Source organism: Passer domesticus, chromosome 5 (genome assembly GCF_036417665.1).
Source record: "Passer domesticus isolate bPasDom1 chromosome 5, bPasDom1.hap1, whole genome shotgun sequence".
NCBI lineage: Eukaryota > Metazoa > Chordata > Aves > Passeriformes > Passeridae > Passer > Passer domesticus.
The window spans coordinates 48,973,085-48,995,855 of record NC_087478.1 but is presented as its reverse complement, the minus strand read 5'-3'; the positions used below and the strand labels follow the sequence as shown (position 1 = coordinate 48,995,855).

Here is a 22,771-nt window from a genome sequence, read left to right as displayed (position 1 = left end):
AAACATATCTGTCAACAGCAACTGCCCTACTTTCTTACTATCCAAAGCCTAAGTCTTTCCCAGGAAGTGCTCAGGTGGATGTGATACACAATATGAGCACTGGCAGGTATCTCCATGATCAGTTCTAGTTCATAGCATAGCAAAAGAATCCAGCATGTTGCTGGGATTTTAATATCTGCTTGGCATGTTGGAATTACAGATTTTTAATGCCTATCTGTATCATCTGAAACACTCCAGTGGCTACAGGCTGTTCTCAGGTCTGTGAATATGCTGCTGCTTTGTTTCCATCTGCCAGAGCAGCTTCCAAAGGGTGCACAGAGACCACGCACTGATCTCCCTGGCTCCGCGCCCTCTCGGAGGGACTGCCGAAGGTTAACTGAGCAGGACTGGCACTTGGTGGAACGGAGCCAGGAGGAGCTTGCAGCTCTCGCTGCGTGGAAAGATGGGCTCAGCGAGCTGCGGTGCCTGGCACTGCTTGAAGCTGGAGGAATGCAGGGTTCAGCAGCATCAACAGAGCCCTGCTGGTGCTGGGAAGGCGCTCCAGAGGGAGATGGGGGTGGCTTGAGCTCCAGCCTCGCCTGCTGCAGCAGGGTTTGGTGAGTGGAAGTGGTTCTGGACAAAATGGTTTTGTCAGAGGGAACCACAGGGTTTAAGTACAGGGTCATGTGCTCTGTGCCTCTGTCTCTGACCTACAGTTGTATAGGGATGAGTGTAATTATGGAACCTGGAAAATTACAAGAATAAACCATGAAAACCTCCTTCATCCTGCTGTCCCTTAGGATACACCAGGAAGACCCTGTTGGCAGATCGGGGGATGCTGAATAGCCAGCTCAGCCATTACAAAACTGACACAATGTTTCATTTCCTTTTTTGCTTACAGAGTAGTTTTTCTTGTGATTTACGCCACAGTTTATCTTGAGTGCTGAGTGGGGAGATTGTACAAACGAGTCAGAGAATTTATTTTTCACTTGTTACAGTTCTGGGACCATAGAATGATACAATGAACAGTGGAGTCTAAGAAAGAGAGTACTACTCATGAAATCTGAGGGAAGGAAGGAGTGTAGAGGCCATACAAAATAACTGCAGAGAGTGGACTCTTAAAGATTTGGAACTGGCAGCAATAAGCTCAACATCAGTGTGATGCTTTGGTCTTCCACAGAGGTAGCTGTTGGAGGTGAAAAGATAGCTAAGCCAAATAAAGTAGCCTTTAATAGTGTGCTTCCTCCCCTTGTCAAACCATCCCCCGAGAGTGCACACCAGCTCTCGTGACAATCCATCCCCTCGATGCTGTGGGTTCCTGAGATTGTATCGCACTCTTCCTCCGCTTCTTCCAGGGCTTCCTGTGAAGCGCTGCCTGTGACTCCAAGTGTCTTGATCTTCAAAGCTCTCCTTGGCCCTGAGCCTACCCTGGGAGCCAGCTACGTCCCAGATGTATCCACTCCCATCCCTTATGCCCCTAGGACCGCTGAGAACTGCTTCTGCCTCTGTCTAAGCCCGAGGGGGTTTCAGAAACCAGGTTGCGGAGTGGTTTTTAATCTAGTTCAATTCAAGTTGTACTCAGGTCCAGCTCTTCCCCCGAGCTGGGAGAGGGTGCTCTCCCCAGCAGGCCGCCCTGCTGCCCGGGGAGCGCGGAGCCGGGGCCCGGAGCTTCCGCGGCGTGCGCGGGCCCCGCCCCGAGCCCCGCCCCGGCAGGCCCCGCCCGGCCCCGGGCTGGCGGCGGCGGCGGCGCTGGGAGCGGCCGCCCCGATGTCGGGTCCGCGGGGCGCCCTGCAAGCCTGGTGCCGCCGGCAGTGCGAGGGCTACCGCGGCGTGGAGATCCGCGACCTCAGCACCTCGTTCCGCGACGGACTGGCCTTCTGCGCCATCCTGCACCGCCACCGGCCCGACCTCCTGTGAGTGCAGGCCGCGCCTCGCCCGCCGCTCGCCCCGGGCGCCGCGGGGCCCGGCTGCCGCCCGCGGCCGCTGCGGCTGGAGGAGCGGGGGGCGCGGAGCTTTGGGGCGCGGGACCCCTGGGACCCCCCTTTCCGGAGGGGTTGGGCCGCCTGTGCCCGGCAGCGATCGCGGGGGGCTCACGGCGGGCTCACAGGGGTTCGTGGGGATGGAGGAACCGTGGGAAACAGCTCCGGGCTGGCTGGCCGGGAAGCGCCCTGAGCATGGACATGAGGGGCTCAGCGGATGTGTCTCTGTTGCGCTGATGTGCTGGTAGGGGTGTGCTGAAAGAAGATGCTGTCGAGAAGTAGTTGGGACTGGGAATGAAGGATTCCATGTTCCCAGGCAGTGCTCAAAGCCAGATTGTATGGAGCTCTGAGCATCTTGGTCCAGTGGAAGGTTTCCCTGCCCGTGGCAGCAGGGTTGGAATCAGATGATCTTTCAGGTCCCTTCCAAGCCAAATCATTCTATCACTGTGTTTCAGCAAACAACCTGCGGACCTGGTCCTGCAGACCTGTCAAGGTCAGGGTTAGCAGAAGTTGTGTGATATAAGGGTGGTGAGAGCATGGACGTGGACTAGGTCCAAACATCCTAATGGGAGCAGCGCCTACCGGAGAAGAGACATGGTGTTGGTATCTGGGTGTGGGGATGTTTTGCCTCAACATGAGGTGAGCTTTCACACTTCAGGAGGGCCAGAGGCCTGTCCTGCACAGCGAGATTCCCAGCTGCCAGAGACAGCCACTCTGAACTTTGTAGAAGCCTGGACCAGATTGCTGCTTGCATTTGCTTCTAGCTTGTTTTCCCCAGATGCCACAGTGAAAGCAGGAGGTAGCAAAAGCCAGTAGGGGTATTGAGCCTCTGTAGCGTCCCCCAGCCTGGGTGTCTCTGGGGGGGAATGTGAGTTTCAGTAGGCAGACAGTGAGTTTGGGATTGCTTGGGGGCACTGTGTCAGGCTGGAGAAACTGGCTGAGCCACTGGAAGGAATCTGCCCCGACCTGCGCTGTAACCCTGTGTCCCCGGCGGTGCCGGGAATCCGGCGCCCATCTGCTCTAATCCCTGGTGGCCCTTGCAGGGCAGGGAGGCATCGCCCACCCCGCTGTGCCTGCGGCGTGCACGCGCTCCTTGGGCTCCCGCTAAAGCCGGCCAGGGGGATGTGTCCTGTCACGTTCTGCTCTGGCACTGGTGGCTCTTCCTCTGAGGCTGCCCCTACTGACCGAGTTCTCTTTCCTGAGCTGGCCTCAGGAAGGCCTTTTGCCATGACAGCAACCTCTGTCAGGCAGAGGGTTGGCTGTGGTCTCCACTGTGGGGCTGTGGTGTCCGTGAGAGAGTGGAACAGGCCGATGTCCTCACAAGCTGAAGCTGAGCAGGTAGGCTGGAATCTGAGCTGCTGCCTGCTGTGTTTCAGGTGGCTGCCCCAAAACCCTCAGCATGGTGTTCTGGAATGAACGAGAGCCAACACATACGGTGTCTTTGCATCACATCTCTGTGTCTTGAAGGAGCTGTGTGGTCTTGTGTCCTGCAGCTCGTGTATGGTATGGCTCACTCTGACTAGCTAGAATGGCGCCTCTGAAAATGCTCCCAGTTGCAAGGCTGCTGGGTGGGAACAGGCAAATTAAGGACAGGAGCACTTGCAATTTTTTTTTTTTTTTTAATGGCACTAAGAAGGCTGAGAACTGAAAAGCAGAGGTTCAGTAAAAGCTTATGATAAACACCACTAAAACCACCTGATGGTTTCCCATTAACCATAGTTACCATCCCATTAAAGCAGAGGCTGCTGCACTTAAGTTGTCAGTGGGCTTAAATCTGCTCCTGGCAGATGTCCTAACTACGTGCTTCGCAGGTTCTCTGCACGAGCTGCTGGTTGTAGAGACAAAGCCCAGGGCCTTACAAGGACATGGCATGTTGTAGAAGGATTTTCAGACTGCCGTCAGGAGAGTAGCATCATTTCATCTGATTCCAGCTTCTTCAGCCTGTCCCGATTTGGAAGTGGGAAGATTGGATCAGAGGCAGTAAATCTCCTGACGGCAGAGGAAAAGTGGTTGCCCTTCTTTTCTTCTAAAGTGCTTTCAGTCAGTACAGTAATGGGACTTGGCAGGGATCTGAAGTGCCTTTCTGACCTTTTGTGGTCTTCCTTTTTGCGGGGCTCTCCTGGCCCACACGAGACAGCTGCGCTGCTCCCCGAAGGCTGGAGTTCCTCTGAGCTCCACAGAACTGTGAGTTCCTCTGCTTCCCCGCTTCCTGCTGGCTTCCCCTGGGATTGCAGAGAGGAGGGATGGGCACATCCATAGGAGGGCTGAGCTGGAGCTCTTCTCTACCTGTGTGACACTGCTCCTCTGCCACCCTGATCCCCTGGCAATGCTGCTGGGGTGGCTGTCAGCCTATCCCAGTTTTCTGACCTTGCCTGGATGCACCCCTGTTGTGCTGCTGTGCTGGGAGGGAACACGCTGAGGAAGAGGCTCATGAAAGACCATATGGGTAAGTGAGACTGAGGACAGTTTTCCACATGACTCCTGATTTGAGCACAATCACCACGGAATAAGGCAAATTGGCGTCAGAGGGGTGTGCTCCCCTGGAGAGCTTTGGAGCAGCTCCCGCAGAGCTCTTGGAAACACTATAGATTTGGGCTCTTTGAAAGAAGTAAACTGGAATTCCTCTGTGTCTGAGGAACTGAATTCAGCTAAAAGTGTCTTGAAGTGACCACCAAGAACGAGGTGCACACCTCCAGAACCTGTGTGTTGAACCATGCAGATTAAAATCCCTGACTCCATTGTTGTAGGCACTTCACTTGGCTTCATTTCCTTGCTGTCCCAGTCAGGGAAATGGGAAACTTGGATTTAGCCTCTGACTGTGCTGCTGGCTGTGTGATCTGGAGATGAGACATTTAATCTCTTCTCTTCCCTTTTCAGTTAAGCTGTCAACATTCAGACCAATTGACAGTGGACTGTGGGGATTAATGAGTTTGTTTGCTCAGTGCTCTAGAAATTGAAGCATGAAATTAGTGTTTACAAGGCATTTGCTACAGATTAATGAAGCAAAGAGCATCTTTCAGCATCTCAGGCTGTACAGCCTCCCTGGCACACAGGGAAGGATCTTGGCATTCAGGGGTGAGAAGAATAAAGGAGTATGGCCTTTGGAGTGTATGGAGGCTTGAGGAAAACAGGAGATGAGAACTGTTTTAGAAACACTGTTTTGTGTCCCTAGAGCCGTGGGTTTGGTTACAGGCAGCATCACAAATCTTGTTTGTTCCTTCCCATGTACTGCCTGCATTTCTCTGACAAGACCTGGAAAGCTGAATGGCTTATTATGTGGCACTGCCTTAAAGTGCTCATGATTTATATTTGAGGAATCCAGGAATTTGCTCTGGTTTTAGCTGTACGGCACACCCTTCCCCCTTCCCTGGATCTGCTGTACTCCCTGGCAGCTGCCCTAAACCCTGGAGTGCTTAGTGGCTCTGCATGTATCTAATTAGGTGTTTGGGATGTTATTTGCATAGAAATATTACTCCGGGATATCGTACAACAGCGGGGTTTGCTGAGTCAAGACAGTTGTTCAGCTGGGATAGCCAGAGTCTTGCCTGTTCTTACATCCAGTCCCTTGGATGGGTGTGCTGGCAGGAGAGGAGGCTGAGCAGGGCTGGATGAAAGACTGCTGAGATCAGGGCAAGGAAATAATGTGACATGCAGCCACATGTCACAGAACTGCGAGATGGCAAGTTCTGGGCTCTCTGCAGAGGAGGCAGTTTATAGAGGGGAAAGGGGTGTGTCTGGAGTGACTTTTCCCATGCCTGAGAGCCATGCTCCTTGCACATTGGTACTGGGAGCTTGCCTGGAGCCACAGGGATGCCACGTGACCAAATGGCATATGGGAGTGCTCATGTCAGGAGCAACACAGGTCAGTGTGGTCCTGCTTGCTTATCAGAGAGGGAGCTGGAAAATGCAGTGGAGAGGAACTGAATAAACTGAGCCCTGGGGCCATGTACTGATGGACTTCAACAAAGCTGAGTCTGCAATCCTACATTAGTGGAAAAGAATCTTCTATTCCCTTGCTGCTTGGTAAACCCTCAATACCTCTTGAGCTCCACATCCTCTGCTGACATCTGCTTTTCCTAATGGAGTTGCCTTGGTATAATAAAACAGCTTTGGTTTGCTGGGGCAGAGTGGAATGGACATGATGTTTTGTCTGTCAGAAAATACTCTCCCAGCCCAGCTCACCAAGGAATCTTGGAGCTTCCAGCTACACCACTCCCATATCCTGAAAGTGAAGGCATTCAAAATGAAGGTCATGAATGTTTAGAGGGCAGTTGATATATAACTTTGCTGTCATTGCTTCTCCTGTGTTCCAAGTTGGCATTTTCTTTAAAAGGCAAAAAAAATACTGCAAGGTTAAAGGACTTCTCTTGGCAAAAACAAAACAAAAACTTCAGGAAAAAAACATCTCCCAGTGGAGATTAGTTATAATTACAAAAAATGGCAGTGGTTTTGACATTAAAGCGTAGGCTGCAGCTGAAGGCTTTGCTCACCAGCATGTGGAGAAGGAAAAGTTGTGGTATTTTGAGCAGTCTGAGCTGGGTGCATGTATCCACATGAGCTTTCAGGAAGGTAACAGAGCTGAACATCCAGCCCACCTTTCTGTATGTCTGCTGCATTTGCTCCTGCAGCAGCGAGTGGCTGCAGCTTCGTTCGTCTGTGAGGAAACGGCACCAGCAGCCTCTTGCTTTTGAAGGGAGGAAGTGTAATTTTGTGGTGGTGTAGGCAGCTGGGAAAACCTTCCTGAGCTCATCACAGACTTCCTCTGCAGCCTTGGGAAAGCTGCGTGAGGGGCTTTGAGAAGGGGCTGGCTGCCCTGCCATGTGGCACCGCGACGGGTTTGTCGGTGTTCCAGGAAAAGGCACTAAAATCCAGAGGGGGATGGAGGAAGGAGGTTCCTATAGCCCCTCTCTGCAGGTGCCACCTCACCTGGATTCTGCACACCACCTTTGGGGTGGGAATGCATTCTCCTCTCTAGTCTGAATTGTCCTTTGGCACATCTCTGTGGTCTTGGGGTGGCTTTGATTGACCCTAGACCTCTCTGGACTGCATCCTCCTGTGAATCCAGCTGGCAGGCACACCGGGCTGCTGCATGAGGAGTTCTTTTGTAACAAAGCTGAGATCCTTGGCAGGAAGGAGCTGTAAGCAGTGCAGTGTGATGCTGTTTTCACACGTTATGCCCACACGGATGTGCAAAAGGCATAGCTAACTCCTTCCTGCATTTCTTCCCCTCTTTTGAAAGCCTGCAGACTGTTTAACTTTCTGCCCTCTGCTTCCCTGGTGAAGGCAGCTAATTAGCCTCTGTGGTCAGGTTGAACCCCCAAGGGGCTCCAGGGGAACAAGTGAAATGGGTTGGAATAAATGGATCCCCTGGGTTGGAGACTGCTGGGATTCCTCTGTGTGCCCTGAGCAGCTTGCATTCAGCTCCAAGGGCTGCAGCTGAGGAGGATTGGTTGTGCACTGTGAATCTTTGGGGGAAAGCAAGGCAGAAGTGCAGTTGAAGATCTTCTGTGTCACCCCAGATTCCTTGAGGTGGTGCAGGGAGATTTGTCTGAGGACCCTAACAGACCTGTATCTGTCCCTTCTTTCTCTTGAGGTGAGGGGTCTGTATCCCCATCCACCTCTGGTTGTGCCAGTGGCCTTGCAAAAGCACGTGTGGCGTCATGTCATGCAATCTTTGGTACAGCAGTGCGTGGTGCTAATTGAAACATGGCCCTGGTGTTTCTGCAGCCTTCAATCTCAAGGGCAGAAGTGGGTAATGAGAGACAACAACAACATTTTAATTTCCTGGTCACCACCCTTTTGGGACTCGCTTTCTTTTTTTAATTGCAATTTCCCGTTGGTTTCCCTGTCCCGTTACAACCTGAAATCTGCTTTGCCAAGGTTTTATTTGTCTAGGATCTTACGTGTTGAGTTGTTGTAAGGTTGACTGTCCTGGGAATCTACATGTGATGGCATAGGGGCACTTTTCCTGTGCATTTCATGTGGCTATTTTGTGCTTTCTCATTTCAGAGACTTTGATTCTCTCTCCAAAGATGACGTCTATGAGAATAATCGCTTGGTAAGTTCCCGTTCTGCAGTGCACAGAAGGAAGAAATTATGTGAGAATGACTTGATGGAGGTCATGTAGTGTGGGAGGAATTTGTGACAGTGCTGAGGGTATAAGAAGAATCTGTGTTTGTAAGTAACAGGCAGGAGCTTCTCTGGAAACAAGGGAATCTGAAACATCAGCTTTCAGCCTGGTTATCCTAATAGTTGCCAAGACAACATCTCAGGTGAAGATTTAAATGGTGCAACATCTTGACTTCAGTTGTTCCAGATTTGCAGGCAATGGAAGCAGGAAGCTGGTTTTACTTCAGGCATCAGCAGAGAGGAAGGTGATGCTGGATCCTGGTCTGCAATATTCCCTTCCTGCTTGGGACAGCTGGAGCCAGTAGCAGAAGCAGGCAGTGTGGAATGGGGAGATGCCCAGCCCCAGGGGCTAGTGGTAGGACAGAGCAGCAATAGCCCTGTTTGTTTTAAATGACAAAAAGACCTAGTTGCTGCAGGCTCTGATAGTCTGTGGAAAGGCACAGCCCATCACCTTCCCAAGATCAGTTATGCTACATGCAGATATCTTAAGGGTGGATGTCGAGGATGAGGCCAGACTCTTCAGTGGTGGCCAGCAACAGAAGGGGCAGTGGGTACAAACTGAGTTACAGGAATTCCTCAGCTGAATATGAGGAAAAACTTTTTACTGTGAGTGTGACAGAGCACTGGACTAGGCTGTCCAGAGAGGAACTGGAGTTTGTTGCTCTGGGGATATTTAAACCCTAGCTGGATGTGATTTTGTGTCACCTGCTTTAGGTGAACCTGCTTTAGCAGGGGTTTGGACTAGATAATATCTGAGGTCTCTTTCAGCCCCAGCCATTCTGTAATTCTGTGAATTGGGATTTACAGGATTAGGCCTGTCCAGCTGTGTCCTGGCACGTCCTTTCCTACACCAGTTGGCCCTTTCAGTCATTAGCAGCTTTTCCATTCAAGACCCACACAATGGGTATCTTGTCCTATTAGAGACCTCTCAGGTGAGATCTCTCTTCACTCCTTGCTCCTTGCAGCCTTGTGTTCAGTAAGACTCAGTCTGGACAACTGGCTTAAAGCCAGGCTGAGCAGAGCAGGATGTCCATGGGGGCCACTTTTATACCCCTGGTTACTGCAAATATCCATTTTCTTTTGTTTTTCCATTCATTTCCTTTATATCTCACATCCTGCACAGCACCTCATGCCCCACAGACTAGGGGCATTCAGTCTTTACCCACTCCCAGTACCTTTACTGTGCACCTGGTACCTCACCATTCAGTGCCCAAACCACTCTCATCTCTTCCTGGCTTACTTCTCTTCAGTCCCTGCCATAGCCTTGCATCTCCCTGTCCCTGGGAGATCACTGTGGGTACGCTGCCCTTGGCTCAGCAGAGGGATGGCCAGTGTAGAGACAGTAATTCACACACTGACAAGTGGGAAACTCCCCAACAGCTTTTTTTCTGCTCCATTCCTTCCTTTTGAGTAGCTGTGTATGCAGTTGGAGGAGAGGGGTGCTTCTTATCACAGTGTCCTTGTTTCTGCTTGCTCAGACACAGAAAAGTACTGAGAGTACTGGCTTGTGCACGGCAGGGTGCTGGATGTTGAGCTGGGATGGCTCTGTTGATTGTGGGAGGAGAAGGTGTGGCACGCCAGAGCATGAAAGGATGGGCAGTCAGTGTTTCTGTGGGGTGAGCACTTGGGGTGCCTGGGGACACTGCTCAGTAGGGCTCAGTGTCACTGGAAGTACCTGCCAGCCCTCGGCCCTTCGTGGTGCCAGCCAAGACTCTGCCAGGCTCTTGCGTGAGGGCACTGCTGGTTGAACTGAAAAAAAAAAAAACCACTGAGTTATTTTTGTGAAAACTTGAAGGGAACCTTGCTTCTGTTGTTACTTTTTTAGTCAAGCAGCATGTCCGGAAGCCTCTGTCCATAAGAGGTGCCATAGGCTCACTATTTAACCTTCCCTAGGGTCCTTCCAATTTGATATTTCTGTTATTTTTCATCAGTTTTCTTTCCTTAATGCCTCTGTGCTGTTCCTGCAGGCCTTCGAGTTGGCAGAGCGGGAGCTGGGCATCCCAGCCCTGCTAGATCCCAATGATATGGTCTCCATGAAGGTCCCTGACTGCCTCAGCATCATGACTTACGTGTCTCAGTACTACAACCATTTCAACAACCCCAGCCAAGGTGAGTGTCCTCCCACCCCTCAGGCTTCCAGTTTGCCCCTGTTTGAGTACAGGAAACCCAGCACAGCCTTGTGCTTCCTCCTTCCTGCGGCAACTGGGGGCTGTGTTTGTGGGGAAGGGGAGAGGAGAGGTAGTACCTGCCTCTCCTGCATCTTGCTGATGCTCCCGAGGAGGGCCTGGAAGAGAGAGTGCATTGGGGTGAGGTTTCACAGGAGGTGTGGGGTGATGTAATAGCTCAAGCTGTGGAAAAAGAAACGCCTTTCTCCTCCCTCTGCACTGCATTCCTGCCAGCTTGGGTTGGGCCACCACCCCTGGTGCTCACCAAAACCCTTTGTGATCTGCTCTAACCTGCTAAAATAGGAGAAAGTGAAATAGGAGCCCATCTACCACAACTAATTTTTTGATATAGGTACATGTAAAGTGTCTGGAGGACAGGGAGTGGAGCCAGGCTAGAATGTTTCAAATCAGCTCATTTGTCCCTACAACTGCAGCCTGAGCTGAGTGCTTTGAGACAGCTCTTCCCAGGCATCCTTTGGCTGGGTGGCGATGAGAGCTCCAGGTCTCCTCTGTTTCAGTCTGTAGCCACAACATCAGATAAATCTCTTCCACTTGTATGTGCTTCTCCAGGGATGCTGGTCTCCCAGACAAGGAATCCTGCTGGGGCCTGGTGTGTGAGCCCCGACAGCAAGAGATGCTTCACAGACTGCTGGCAGCCTGGAAGCCCTGGGGCCCAGTGGGTCACAACAAAGCATCAGCAGCTACCCCAGCTGCTCTGGGCTTTGAGTGTTGCTTAGGGAGTCAATTACAAGGAAGCCAAGCAGCACGTGATGAGCAAATAAAATCACAGTGAGAGGCTGGCATCCCTGGGCCACAGAAGGGGATCCACAGCAGGCCAGGCTCTCTGGCAGCCTCACAGCTGACCCATTATTAGATTGTGTTTGTCTCTTCCACCTAAAATAAGCACTGAAGTTTTGGGAGAGGCAGGTCTCATCCTATGTCACAAGGCTGGATGATTTTATTTTTTTTCCCCTCCCCTTCCCGCACACGGGTGGTGTGAGTCACCGCTGCTCTCCACGCCTGATCCTCCTTCCCTCTTGCCTCCAGCCAGCGTCCCTCCGCCTATGAAGCGACCAACTGCTGCCTCCTCTCCTCCTCTGCTGTCCCACAAGACCCCTGTGGCTGCAGTTGAGAGTCCTTCAGCACCACAGGTACCTAATTTCTTGGTAAACTTTCAAAGACAGCCTGAGGCAGTGGTAACCCCTGCGCTGCAGGTGAGGAGATGGGAAAAAGCCTGTCACAGAGCCATGGATCTCTGCAGGGGCCTGCCCGTGTGTTTTGAGGGTGAGGGGTGTTTGGGATTTTGTTTCCTTGTGGGATCCAGCTGAGACCAATTTTTCTTTATGAGTCTGTGGACTGTAATTTGTCCATGGCAGGCAAGAGGTTGGGCAGATTGGTGCTGGGTGTCCTTCCTATGTGGAAATAACCTTGTAGATGAGAAAAGGGCAGGAATGTGGGACTAGAAGGGCAGAAAAGATGCCTCTTATTTCAGTTTTTAGCAATTGTCTGGGATGGGACCTTTTTCAATGTTTCCCAGGACCCTGGTGCAGGGGGTATAGATTAGTCCCTTCCACAGCCCTTCAGCTGTAGACAGGGCCAAGGCACCTTTTGAAGCGGCCCCTTCTAATTTGGGAAGAGGCAGCCTGCCTGTGCCTGGGCTTGAGGGCAGCTGTTCCGTGCATTGTCAGCCCCTGAGGTCAGCCCCTGGGCTGTGCCACGAGCGCTGGGCCTTGCACAGGAGCAGCTGCTCTGGGGAGCAGCTGGCGGTGCCCGCGCTGAGCCGCCTGTGCGTTGTGTCCCAGGCCGATGTCCCCTCGGAGCGGTCGCGGCGCAGCGCGCTCAGCAGCACCTGCACAGCCTGCCAGCAGCACGTCCACCTGGTGCAGCGCTACCTGGCCGAGGGCAAGCTCTACCACCGCCAGTGCTTCAGGTACGTCGTGGCCGGGCCTGCCGGGGCAGCCTCTCTCCTTGGCACGCTGGGGTCCGTGGCCTGCTGTGCTCCATCTTTGAGTGTCTGCGTCCCTGGGCGACGTGGAACATGGCAACAGTGCTTGAAATGAGAGTGAAGGTGTTCTATTTGCCTGCCAGCCCCCTGTCACAGAGGTCTGACTAGCCCCTTGTGTGCCTGTGCTCCATTCCTATCCTGCTCCCTGCCTCCCTTGCTGACTTGTGCTTTCCCACTTCACTTAGTTGGAGTCCCAGCCTCCTGAGCTTCTCTCACGTCCATAAAAAGGATGCTCTACCTCTTTACCACCTGCTTGCCCAGGACCACCCCCCTTTCCCTTCCATTGAGGTCTGAGCCGTGACATCATCCTACAGACCTCCTTCCACCTACACTCCACGTCCTCAACTGGATATACAGGCTTCCATGCTGCCTGGGTGGTGCTGAGCTCCCAGGGAGCATGCGGAGAGCTGCAGACTGTTAACAAACTGAGGAGCTCTCTGGTTACTCCCTGAGTACAGGTCCTTACCTGCAGCACCTGTGAAATCATTTCACTTTGCTTTCCCTGCTGTGATGATGAAGAAATGAGATCTCTCCCATGGGCCACAGGACAAGGGTTGGCATCTGGTCAGAAACATCAAGCCACTGGGAAGATGTGGGAGGCCTCATTCACCTGCCTAAGCCAGTTGGTGATGTGCTGTACAAACAGTGGCACAGGAGGGCAGCTGAGCTGGGGCCCATCAGGCTTCCCACCTGCAGCTGGGACAAAAACAGGAGTTTTGGGGTGCAGGTGCAACCTGCGCTGTCCTCATGGGCTAGGAAAAGGAGAGGTACCGTGTCTGCCATGGCACAGCTCATAGCCCTTCAGACTGAGCAGGGAGATCCCTATAATTTAATCCCAAATATTTTGCCTCCTGATTGTTTTCTTGTCTATGTTCTGTTTTGTTTTGGTTTCGTTTTTTTTTTTTCTTTCCTGTGCTGATTCACGGACAGTATTTGGTCAGAAATGTGCTATGGCAGTGGTTCCTGTGGGCTGATGGAGATAAACCCAAAGCAAACCACTTTCTCCCCTTGTTTGATCTTTCCACCTCCTCATTTCATCCTATCCCTTCTCTCTAGAGTCCCTATGTCCTCACACTTCTCTCAATTTCAAAGGAAATCTCAGTCAACTAGATGCCCAGAGCAGAATTCCTTGCCAAAACTATCTGCTGGCAACGTAGGGCAGCCAGCTGCTGCAAGCACCAGGTATTCAGACAAGAAGAAACAAGCTTGGTTTTCATGGGAATGCTTGATCAGCCCCTTGCCTTTGGCTGTCTTTCACATATGCTATCCACCTCCTTTCCCAGGTGGAGAAGGACTGACTTGGTTGCCAGTGCTTTGTATGTCATTTGTGCCTGGAGGGATTCATTAGGAAGCATTCAGAGGCTCAGAGGGGGAAGAGTGGATGATCCAAGGAGATGTGGCAGACAGCAAAGGACAGGGAAGCTATTAGCCCAGTTTCAACAGGCCAAGCAGAGTGTAAGAATGGCCCTGCTGCCTAAGGCCCTTGTCCTTCCAGCCAAATGCTGTGGCCCAGCAGGATGCCACAGTCAGCATTACTGAGGCTGAGCATCAGACCAGGCCAGGCTTGTGTGTTCCTTCTCCTGAGTACTCTGGAAGCCTCCAATGCAGGAATTTCCCGAATAGAAATTGATGTAATTTTATTTAATTATCAATCCTGGGGAGTTGTTGTTTTACAAACAAATGTGTCTGACAGTTCTTTAATGTGCCAGGATCCGTAGCCTCCCCGTGCCAGTTCTGAACCAGTTGCTCCCTAATTCCAGTTGATATTCACTGTTTCATGTCTGTGAATCGTTGATCCCTCTTCCCGTTCCGAGTGGAAACCACACCATATCCTGATACCAAGTGTCACCCTTCTGCATCTGTTAAATCCTTTCTGAGATGAAGGAAGAACTCAAATGGGTGCAGTATTTGAGTTGTGAACTTGCCATGGGTTCCTACAGTGGCCTGGTTACATTTCTCTACTTCTCTTTTTTTTCCAAATGACTTCCCCTGGGGCACTCTAGGATTTAATAGCAGGGGTAAGAACTAACTCTCCCTACAAGGGTCTTCCAGGTGTGTTGCCTTCTGTGAAGGGCAGGATGGCATCCCCCATCTCATGGTGCTCTCTCTTCTCATTGGCAGGTGTAAGGAATGCTCCAGCACACTGCTCCCGGGGTCCTACAAGCCTGGGTCAGAGGCAGGGACTTTTGTCTGCACACAGCACCGTGGTAAACTGGCCGTGAGCGGGAAGGCAGAGAGGAGGCCCAGCCTAGACCGACAGTCACCAGAGCCAAGAACTGAGACTGGGGCTGACAGCATGGGAGAGAATGCCCTCCAGGCAGGAGCAGAGGTGGGGAAGGATGATGGTGACTCCCAGGAGAGTGTGGCAGAGACCTCTACGCCTGCAGAGGGCCTTGCTGGCCCAGCAGAGAAGGACAGCACAGCCAGCAAAGCAGAGACACCGACACCCCCTGCTCACACTGGCAGTGGGGCACCTGTCTCCCAGACTCCCCCCAGGCCTCCGATCCCCAGCAAGCCTGCAGGGCTCAGCCAGGACAAAGCCAGCTCTCTGGATGGACGGCTCAGAGACTCTCGTCCCACCCCAGCCCCACGGAAGGCCACTGATGCATCTGCCCTGTCGCCTCCAGCCTCCCACCCTGTCCCCCGGCCCAGGTCTGCTCTGCAGGGCGAGGGCAGCGACTGTGGGCCGGGCATGGTGAACGGTAAGAGGGCAGGGTGCTGGCAGGGCTTACCCTCCACATCCTCAGTGGCTGAGGTGCTGGACTGCAGGCTGGCTGAGTTCCCTTCCTTCTCTGCAGCCTGACACTCTTCTGCCTCCAATAAGTCTTTGGCTCAGACACCAGGTCTTTGATTGTCAGCAGTTGCCAGCCATCCCCATAGCAAGGACAGCAGTACTATATTTTTCCTGCCTGCCTGCTCCCTTGTACTTCTCCAGAGCTCTCCAGAGGCAGCAAGCCAGTGTGGAGGGAAGTTGGTACAGCTGGAGGAGTTTGCAGGTGTGGGAAAAGAGGGGCATGTCAGTCCTCCAGGTGCAGCTCCCAGGAAGAAGTAGGGAAAAAAAGGCAAAGGGGATGTTTGGGGTTAGCTGGCTGCATCCACTGTGGGAGAAATGCCATGGGGTCTTCAGTGGGTGGGAATAGCCACCTTCCTGTGGGAAGGTATCTAAGGTGCCTCATGTTGGTTTAACCTCTTTCTTCATGTCCTTTTGGTGTTGTGACAGTCTGACTCTGTCTTTCTAGGTCGGGTACCTGAAACCAGCCCCCCTGTCCCAAAACCTCGAGGGAGACCCTGCTCCTCTGATCGGTACGTCCCTCTGTTTGCAGATCACCTGAGAACTCCATAGCAGGCTGGGGCTATGGGACAGCACAGCTGTGGTCTTCTCTCCCAGCTCCATCAGCTCCTGCTCTTAGGAGGATGTGGGCATTGACCAAGTTCCTTTTCCAATAGGTGCTAGCCCAGCATGATCAGGCCAACAGTGTTCATCCGTACCTCACAGGGCATTTTTCTCTTATTGTAAAGAGTTTGAGAGCTTCAGAAAGGTCTTTCTGTGGCACAGGCAGATTGCCACATGCCTTCTGAAATGGCCCTGCTTGTGGGTACTAAGAAGGGGACATTTGTCTGTCTTGTGGAGGGTTTTCCTGGGAAAGGTGAGAAGACCAGCTGTGCCCATAAAGCTCAGCCTTTACCACTGCTTAGCAGATGGAGGCTGTAATATTCAGACACCAAAACACTGGGCCCAGCAGGCAAGTCAGGCAGGCTGTGTTTCCCTAAGGCCTGTAAGGTTGCCCACAGAGAGTAAGACACTGTGTTTGAGGAAGCCTAGGGCCATCCTTGGATGAGAAACCTGCTTCTGCATGGGAGACATCCTGCTCCATCTTTCCTTTCCCCCAAGGGCGAAGTCCCTCTCCAGTGCCTTGCCACCCCACCTTGTCTCTGCCATCTCGATTTTTCTTTCCCTTCTACCAGTGGTGGAGCTGCTGCAAGAGCCAAGGACCCACCATGGATGGCCTTAGTGCAAGCAGAGCCCAAGAAGAAGCCAGCTCCCCCTCCTCCCCCAGGCAACAGCCATGAGACTCCAAGTAGGACTTCAGAGGAGGAGGATGGGGAGGAGGTGGGGAAAGCCAGGAGTGAGGAGAGCAGGTCTGATACCACGGAGCCCAAACCGTACAACCCCTTTGAGGAAGAGGATGAGGAGGAAGTGGAAAGCGCTGACACCCAAAAGAGCACACCTGAGCAGGAGCAGAGCGAGGCTGCTGCCAAACCTCTCCACCCCTGGTATGGCATCACTCCTACCAGCAGTCCAAAGGCAAAGAAGCGGCCAGCTCCACGAGCTCCCAATGCTTCCCCGCTAGGTGAGCTTCCTCCCACTCCTTTATCCCTCTTCTGCAGCCCCTGTGCATTCCCTTGGAGATTCCCCCTTCCCAGGTGCCTCTGCCTCACCCTGGCAGGCCAGGCCTTTATGCAGTGATGGTTGCATTAGTTTGCATTAGCCATGTCCTCTCTACCCACTGGAGCACAGCTTCTGCAGGCAAGATTTTACACTGACCCTTGTGTCCAGTGTATGCCACCCTCCCCTTCTGTCCTGGCTGTCCCTTCATTCCTCCCTGAGCTCTCCCTTTGCTTTGCAGCCCACCACCCCATCTCCAGGCTGTCACACTCTGAGCCATCATCCTCCACCCCGTCTCCAGCCCTCAGCCTCGAGAGCATCAACTCTGAGAGTTCAGCCAAGGTGCTGGGAGACACTGATGAGGCCTCAGTGCCCAAAAGCTCCTCGGAGCCCACTGTGCACATGCCAGCAGCTGCCAAGGCTTCCAGCGCTGACGCACCTCTGGCCAGCGTCTCCTCCAGTGAGAGCCCTGCTGTCCCAGCCAGCCTCTCCACCAACTCCTCCTTCTCCTCGTCCAATGAGCTGGCCAGCCTCAGTGGGGAGACGCAGCCCAGCACCCTGCACACCAGCAGGAGCACCTCCACTGGCAGCCTAAAGACCAGCCCCAGCCGGCTGCCCCCCAAGCCTCCAGCTGGGGCTAGCCCTACACCCATCCTCTTGGCTTCAGATGGGGGTGCTGGGAGCCCCAAGACATCTTCTTCACCCAAACCACAGCTGAAGGTGAGATGATGATCTTCTCCCCATCCAGATCACAGGGCTTTTCTCCCCCATCCATCACTCGGTCACAGGGCATCTGTGGGTCCAGGCTTCTCCCTTTGGTAGGCTTGATGTGTGACCCCCAGAAAGCAAGCTTCAGGCCTGTGTTAAATGGTGGCTCTGCTTGTACCCTGCCTACCCCATGTGCTAGAGAAGAGGCAGGATGTCACGTAGTCTGAGCAAATAGGAAGGGAACTGTGAAGGAAAATATTTCAGCATGCTTGTGAGAGGGAGGCTGGGAAGCTGCTGTCGAACAGGAGCACAGCAGTTTTTTTGACTAGGTGCTTGTGAAGATGAGTGCTGTGATCGCCCTTTAAGGGCCTGTGGGGCAGGACAAACAGTAGTGCTGCCCTGTCTGCTCAATCCCACCTGTTGGGATCCCTTCCCTTCCCTGGATGCTCATGTGTCTGCTTTTGTCTGCCCTCTCCAGTCTTCCTGCAAAGAGAATCCCTTCAATCGGAAGCCATCACCTGCTGCCTCCCCCTCGGCAAAGAAACCTCCCAAGGGCTCCAAGCCTGTGCGTCCTCCCGCGCCAGGCCACGGCTTCCCGTTGATCAAACGCAAGGTGAAAGGGCCCCGGGGAGCAGGGAGGGAAAAGCTGGCTCTGTGCTATCCCGCAGGGCTGTAGCAGCCTGCAGGCTCCCTGCTGAGCCATGTGTGGGCAGGGATTACAGCAGGGGGCTGTGGCTGGGGAGCAGGGTGTGTAGGCTATGCCTTGTTCGTGAAGGCACCATCGTCTTCCTTTGCTCCACAGTGGGGTGGGGATTTCAGATCCACACTTCAGTGGAATACTCTGTTGTCCCCCTGCCCGTGCTAGTGTTGACCAGTCTTTGGATTAGCCCTGGAAACTGGAGTTTGGTGGTAATGAAAGTGTCTGATTTATGGTTTGGCAGGTGCAGACAGATCAGTACATCCCTGAGGAAGACATCTATGGGGAGATGGATGCCATTGAGCATCAGCTGGATGAGCTGGAGCACCGTGGGGTGGCCTTGGAGGAAAAACTGCGCAGTGCTGAGAATGGTGCGTGGGTTGGGCTGTCTGTGGGTGTGGGGCAGGACGGACCCTAGGGCTGCCCTCTCTCCAGCCGAGGAAATAGCAACAGTGACTTCTTCCCTGCTGATGCTGGGAAGAGGCTGTGCTGGCCTCCAGGTGGGAGAAGAGATAGGGCCTCTGTGGGTCTCAGAAACAGGCTGAGGTTGGGTTGGCTGTAGCCCAGTGCCTCTCCCCTGGCTAGGCAGAGCCCAGCCTGTTGCAGGGTGATGGGATCCACCAGAGCTGGGAATGGCTCTGAACTGTCCCTTTGCTTGGCAGACAACCCTGAGGACAACTTGCTTGTGGACTGGTTCAAACTCATCCATGAGAAGCACATGCTGGTGCGCCACGAGTCAGAACTCATCTACATGTAAGTGTGGGCAGGCGTGTGGAGAGGCACTGACACTCTTTTGGGGACCCTTTCTCAGCCCTCCTGAAATGGTGCTCCCAGGGGAGATCCTGACCTGGCCTTGCCTAAAAAGGGAGGGAGTAAGGGCAAGCAAATCTGTCCAGATGTGCTGAGAACTGACTCACAGTGTGTCTCCAGAGCCTCTGCAGCATCTGCTCCAGGAAGGCCTTGAGCAGTCAGGGCTGGTCCTTACTGGTCCTTGGTTCCCTGGCTATACAGGACAAGATCAGCATCTTGATGGTTCTTTCCAAGCTCAGCCTGTACTCTGGGATGATGTTCCACCTCTCTGGAGCCTTGCAGTGCTTGCCAACACTTCCCCCTTCCTTTGCAGCTTCAAGCAGCAGAACCTGGAGCAGCGGCAGTCAGACGTGGAGTATGAGCTGCGGTGCCTCCTCAACAAGCCAGGTAAAGCACCACTCTGGGTGTGCTTGCCCCTTTTTTCATAGAGTCATAGACTGTATTGAGTTGGAAGGGACACACAAGGATCATTTTTCCCCTGGGCATCATCTCCCCTCTCTCTAGGTGGATCTCAGGTGAAGAGAATCAGATCTGTAGGGATGCCAATGCAATCAGCTGGCTCTAGAGACTCTGTCCCATCTCAATATATGTCCCAGTCTTGTGCAAGGATGTGCTCTTTTTGTCCCCAGGGAATGCCACATGCAGGGCTCTGTCCCCATAGTACTGCTACCCCACCTGGCCCTGTGACATGGCAGGGAAGAGGGGTTTGTGCTGGAGATCTCTGCCCCGAAGCCCTGAATTTCAGTGCTCCTTCAGCCATGTAATTGCCTGTCCTTCCCTGGGGTTTGGCTGGGTAGAGAAGGACTGGACCGATGAGGACCGAGGGAGGGAGAAGGTGCTGATGCAGGAGCTGGTGACCATCATTGAGCAGAGGAATGCCATTGTGAACTGCCTGGACGAGGACCGGCAGAGGTGAGTGAGGAATGGGGTGAACTGGGGGAGAGGGGAAAAGCACAGCTTGTCTGACTCAGTGCCATGAGTGCCTTGTGGGGGTGTCTCAAGATGTCCATGTTGCTGATGTCTTTCCCAAGCTTTCCAGTCCTTGTCTCTTTGAATGCTTTGTGTGGGAAAGACAGGACAGCACGTGCAGCCTGTGGGATTTATCCTGCTGATTGCAAATGCTCACAAGACAGTGATGGATGTGCCCCTCTATGGCTTCTAAGTAGGAGGCTCTCTAGCCTTAAACAATACAGCAGCTGTTTTCAGGGCTGAATTCCTGACCTCTTTCCCATTCTTTCTTTCAGAGAAGAGGAGGAGGATAAAATGTTGGAAGCCATGATTAAAAGGAAAGGTAAGAAACAAATGGGAAGCTTTTTGGAGTGATGTTTTCACTGCTGACCCCAGTAAGGAGCAGCACGAACCATTTGGGAAATTGTGTGCAGGAGAGATTGAATCTGTTCTGTGTAGACTGGGGAGACTTTCCTGTAGGGCCAATAAAGTTGGAGGCACAGTTGTGCTGCACACCCCTGTTATCAGAGAAAGTGTGCCTGCAGTGGAGGCCTTTGGTTCATGGCTGTCACCCTTGCTTGTTGTTATGAGTGTGTCTGTACAACTATTGACATCCCACAGTAACAACTTCCCTTTGCAACCCCAGAATTTCACAAGGAGACGGAGACAGAAAGCAAGAAGAAAGGCAAATTCAAGCCCATGAAGGTGCTTAAGCTGCTGGGCAACAAGCACGACTCCAAGAGCAAGTCACCCAAGGAGAAAAGCTAGAGCAGGGGAACACCAGCAGTGGGAGGGAACCCCGACTCACCTCTCCCTGGCCCTGGCTCGCCTCTCCCCCTGCTCCCTCCCCAGGCACCTGAGCTGCTGCCCCAGGGGGATGCCAGCCCTCAGCCCAGAGCGGGTGAGAATGACCAAAGCCCTCCCCTTCCTGAGGCTGTGGGGGAGCATGGCCATACCCTCCGTGAAGCCTTGTTAACAAGGTGGGGAGGAGACGGATTTGCTTTTCAGATGCGTTACCCAATTGCGTGCTCTCGTCATTAACTGAGAACAAGCAAAGGAGTTCCGTGTTTGTGGGAAAACTTGCACTAACTGCACCCCGTCCCTTCTCCCGCTCTAACTGTGACAGTTCCACGTGCCTCTGACTTCTGCCAGGAGGGGACTGGGCCTCCCTGTCCCTCCCTGTCTGCCCACTCTTGTCCCTTTTCTATTCCATTTTTAACTTCAGGAGAAAACTGACATTAGAATCAGGATCCTTTGGGTTTTACTGGCCTAAACTAAAAGGTTAAGAAAATACTTCTGCATCACAAGGCTCTAGAGCCATAGCCAAAAAAATTGGTGCCCTATTTATTTTGAGCTGTCCCCTCCCTCGAGTGCCAGGGGTGGGTGGGCTCCGTCCCAAGGCTCAGTGGACCCAAGGGGACAGCATACAGCTGCTAGGATGTAGCTCACGTGCCCTACTCAGGAACCCCACTGCTGCTAAACACTGCTGACTCTGCTGCCTTCCTGGGGAGAGAGGACCTGTTCCTTTTCCAGGCAAGGGCAGAAAAGCTCAAGATTGACTGGGTGCCGGTGAGGGGCACTAAGCTTGTGTCCCTGCTCACTAGTGCCACCCTTGAGCGGCAGGGGAGAGAGGCGCAGTCACAACTGACCTTTACCCAGCTTCATCTGTGTATACTTTAAAAGTGTGCAGATGTGGCTGCTTGTTTTTTACACCTCCTTTACTAGATGAATTCAAACCTATCCTAGAACTTCAAACCCCTTATTTTATTTGTCATGTGTGTGCGTGTGTGTACATCAGAGGAGGGAATGTGGGGGGCAGTGTTCTTCCAGCCATCCCTTCTTCCTTCCATTTTTGTTTTCTGCCTTCACTTCCAAGATGATAAGTTATTTATTGAATTATTGGATCAGTCTCAATTAGAGTTCCATGGGTGTTTGGTTGGTCAGCTGTTCATCATGCCTTCTCATTAGCAAATTAGACATAACCAGCCCTGAGCCATCTGCTGCAGTCTCTTCTAAAAACCCAACAGGCTTTAGCCAAAATGCTCTCGGAGCAGTGCCTTGCAAGGTGCCTGGTGTAGCATTCTGGAGAGGGATCCTCATTTCCCAAAACCAGAGGGACCCGAGCCCCTCCTCAATCCCAGCGTGGTCCCTTGGCTGGGAGCTGGCCAGCTCAGCCCTGTGCTGGTAATGCCATCACCCTTGCCATACCCAGCAGGCTGATGAGGAACAGTGGTGGGGGAGAGGAGATCCCAAAGCACAGCTCTTCTCCAAGGAGAAACAAATCTGCTTTAGAGCCTGCTGTCACATCACTGTTGCCAAAGGCCATTGGGATTGCTGCAGCCTGACACCCCTTGGCCCTGTGCCCGATCAGAAGTTTGATTTGTAAATTATACTGTACTAACCCCATGACTTCCATTCACCTGAACAGAAATAAAAGAAACATTGGATTTAAAAAATGATTGTGGATTGGGTTTCTGATTCCTTTGTGCACTCATGCTGTCCCAGGGCCAGGGCATGCTGCCTGGCTTTGGAAAGTGGCTGAATATTGCTAAGAAGCAGAGGATGAGATCCTAAGGAAATTGGAAACTGGACGTTATGCTGGGATTTCCACAGGGAAAGTTGGACATCATGCTTCAGCCTGCTGGAGGACAGAGATGTGGGTATTTATGAGGTGAGCAAACAGCCATTTCCAGTCTCTGTGGGAATAGAGTAGCTATTTTGCATACCATGCTTTCAGGAACCAAAAAATCACAGCAAGCCCACAGCAAAGAGCAGCTGGCACTGGGGTGAAATTCCCTGTCCCTGCTTGGCACAGCTGTGTTCCTGAGCCCCTGCCCAGTGGGCTGCCACCAGAGGTTTGCTGATGCTGCAGGTCACAGGGCTTGTGATTGCACAAGGCTGTGCAGCTGCATTTCCTGCAGAGACATTCCCAGAGTCACAGGGCCAGGAGTGAGCAGGTTGCAG

The 22,771-nt window shown here is 52.9% G+C and overlaps 1 protein-coding gene across 2 annotated transcripts; it reads left to right on the top strand.

The window, feature by feature from the left end:
- The first annotated feature begins 1,685 nt into the window (after positions 1–1,685).
- Positions 1,686–22,263, top strand: MICALL1 (MICAL like 1). 2 transcript variants are annotated; one of them, XM_064420265.1, is made up of 16 exons: positions 1,686–1,892; positions 7,968–8,016; positions 10,055–10,196; positions 11,300–11,403; positions 12,055–12,182; positions 14,379–14,959; positions 15,497–15,560; positions 16,224–16,609; positions 16,886–17,364; positions 17,831–17,965; positions 18,294–18,420; positions 18,712–18,802; positions 19,173–19,246; positions 19,657–19,771; positions 20,104–20,150; positions 20,454–22,263. In XM_064420265.1, exons 1-16 carry the CDS (start codon positions 1,747–1,749, stop codon positions 20,573–20,575), a joined length of 2,790 nt encoding a protein of 929 aa, XP_064276335.1. In that variant the 5' UTR covers positions 1,686–1,746; the 3' UTR covers positions 20,576–22,263. The 2 variants fall into 2 exon arrangements, with proteins under 2 accessions (XP_064276335.1, XP_064276337.1); XM_064420267.1 differs by lacking the exons at positions 1,686–1,892; positions 7,968–8,016; positions 10,055–10,196; positions 11,300–11,403; positions 12,055–12,182 and adding an exon at positions 13,314–13,439.
- The last annotated feature ends 508 nt before the right edge of the window (positions 22,264–22,771 follow it).

Coding starts and splice junctions, on each gene's coding strand:
- MICALL1 (XM_064420265.1), top strand. CDS start 1,747: ATGTCGGGTCCGCGGGGCGCCCTGCAAGCCTGGTGCCGCCGGCAGTGC. Junction 14,960..15,496: donor TGGGCCGGGCATGGTGAACG/GTAAGAGGGCAG, acceptor CTGTCTTTCTAG/GTCGGGTACCTGAAACCAGC. Junction 20,151..20,453: donor AGCCATGATTAAAAGGAAAG/GTAAGAAACAAA, acceptor TTGCAACCCCAG/AATTTCACAAGGAGACGGAG.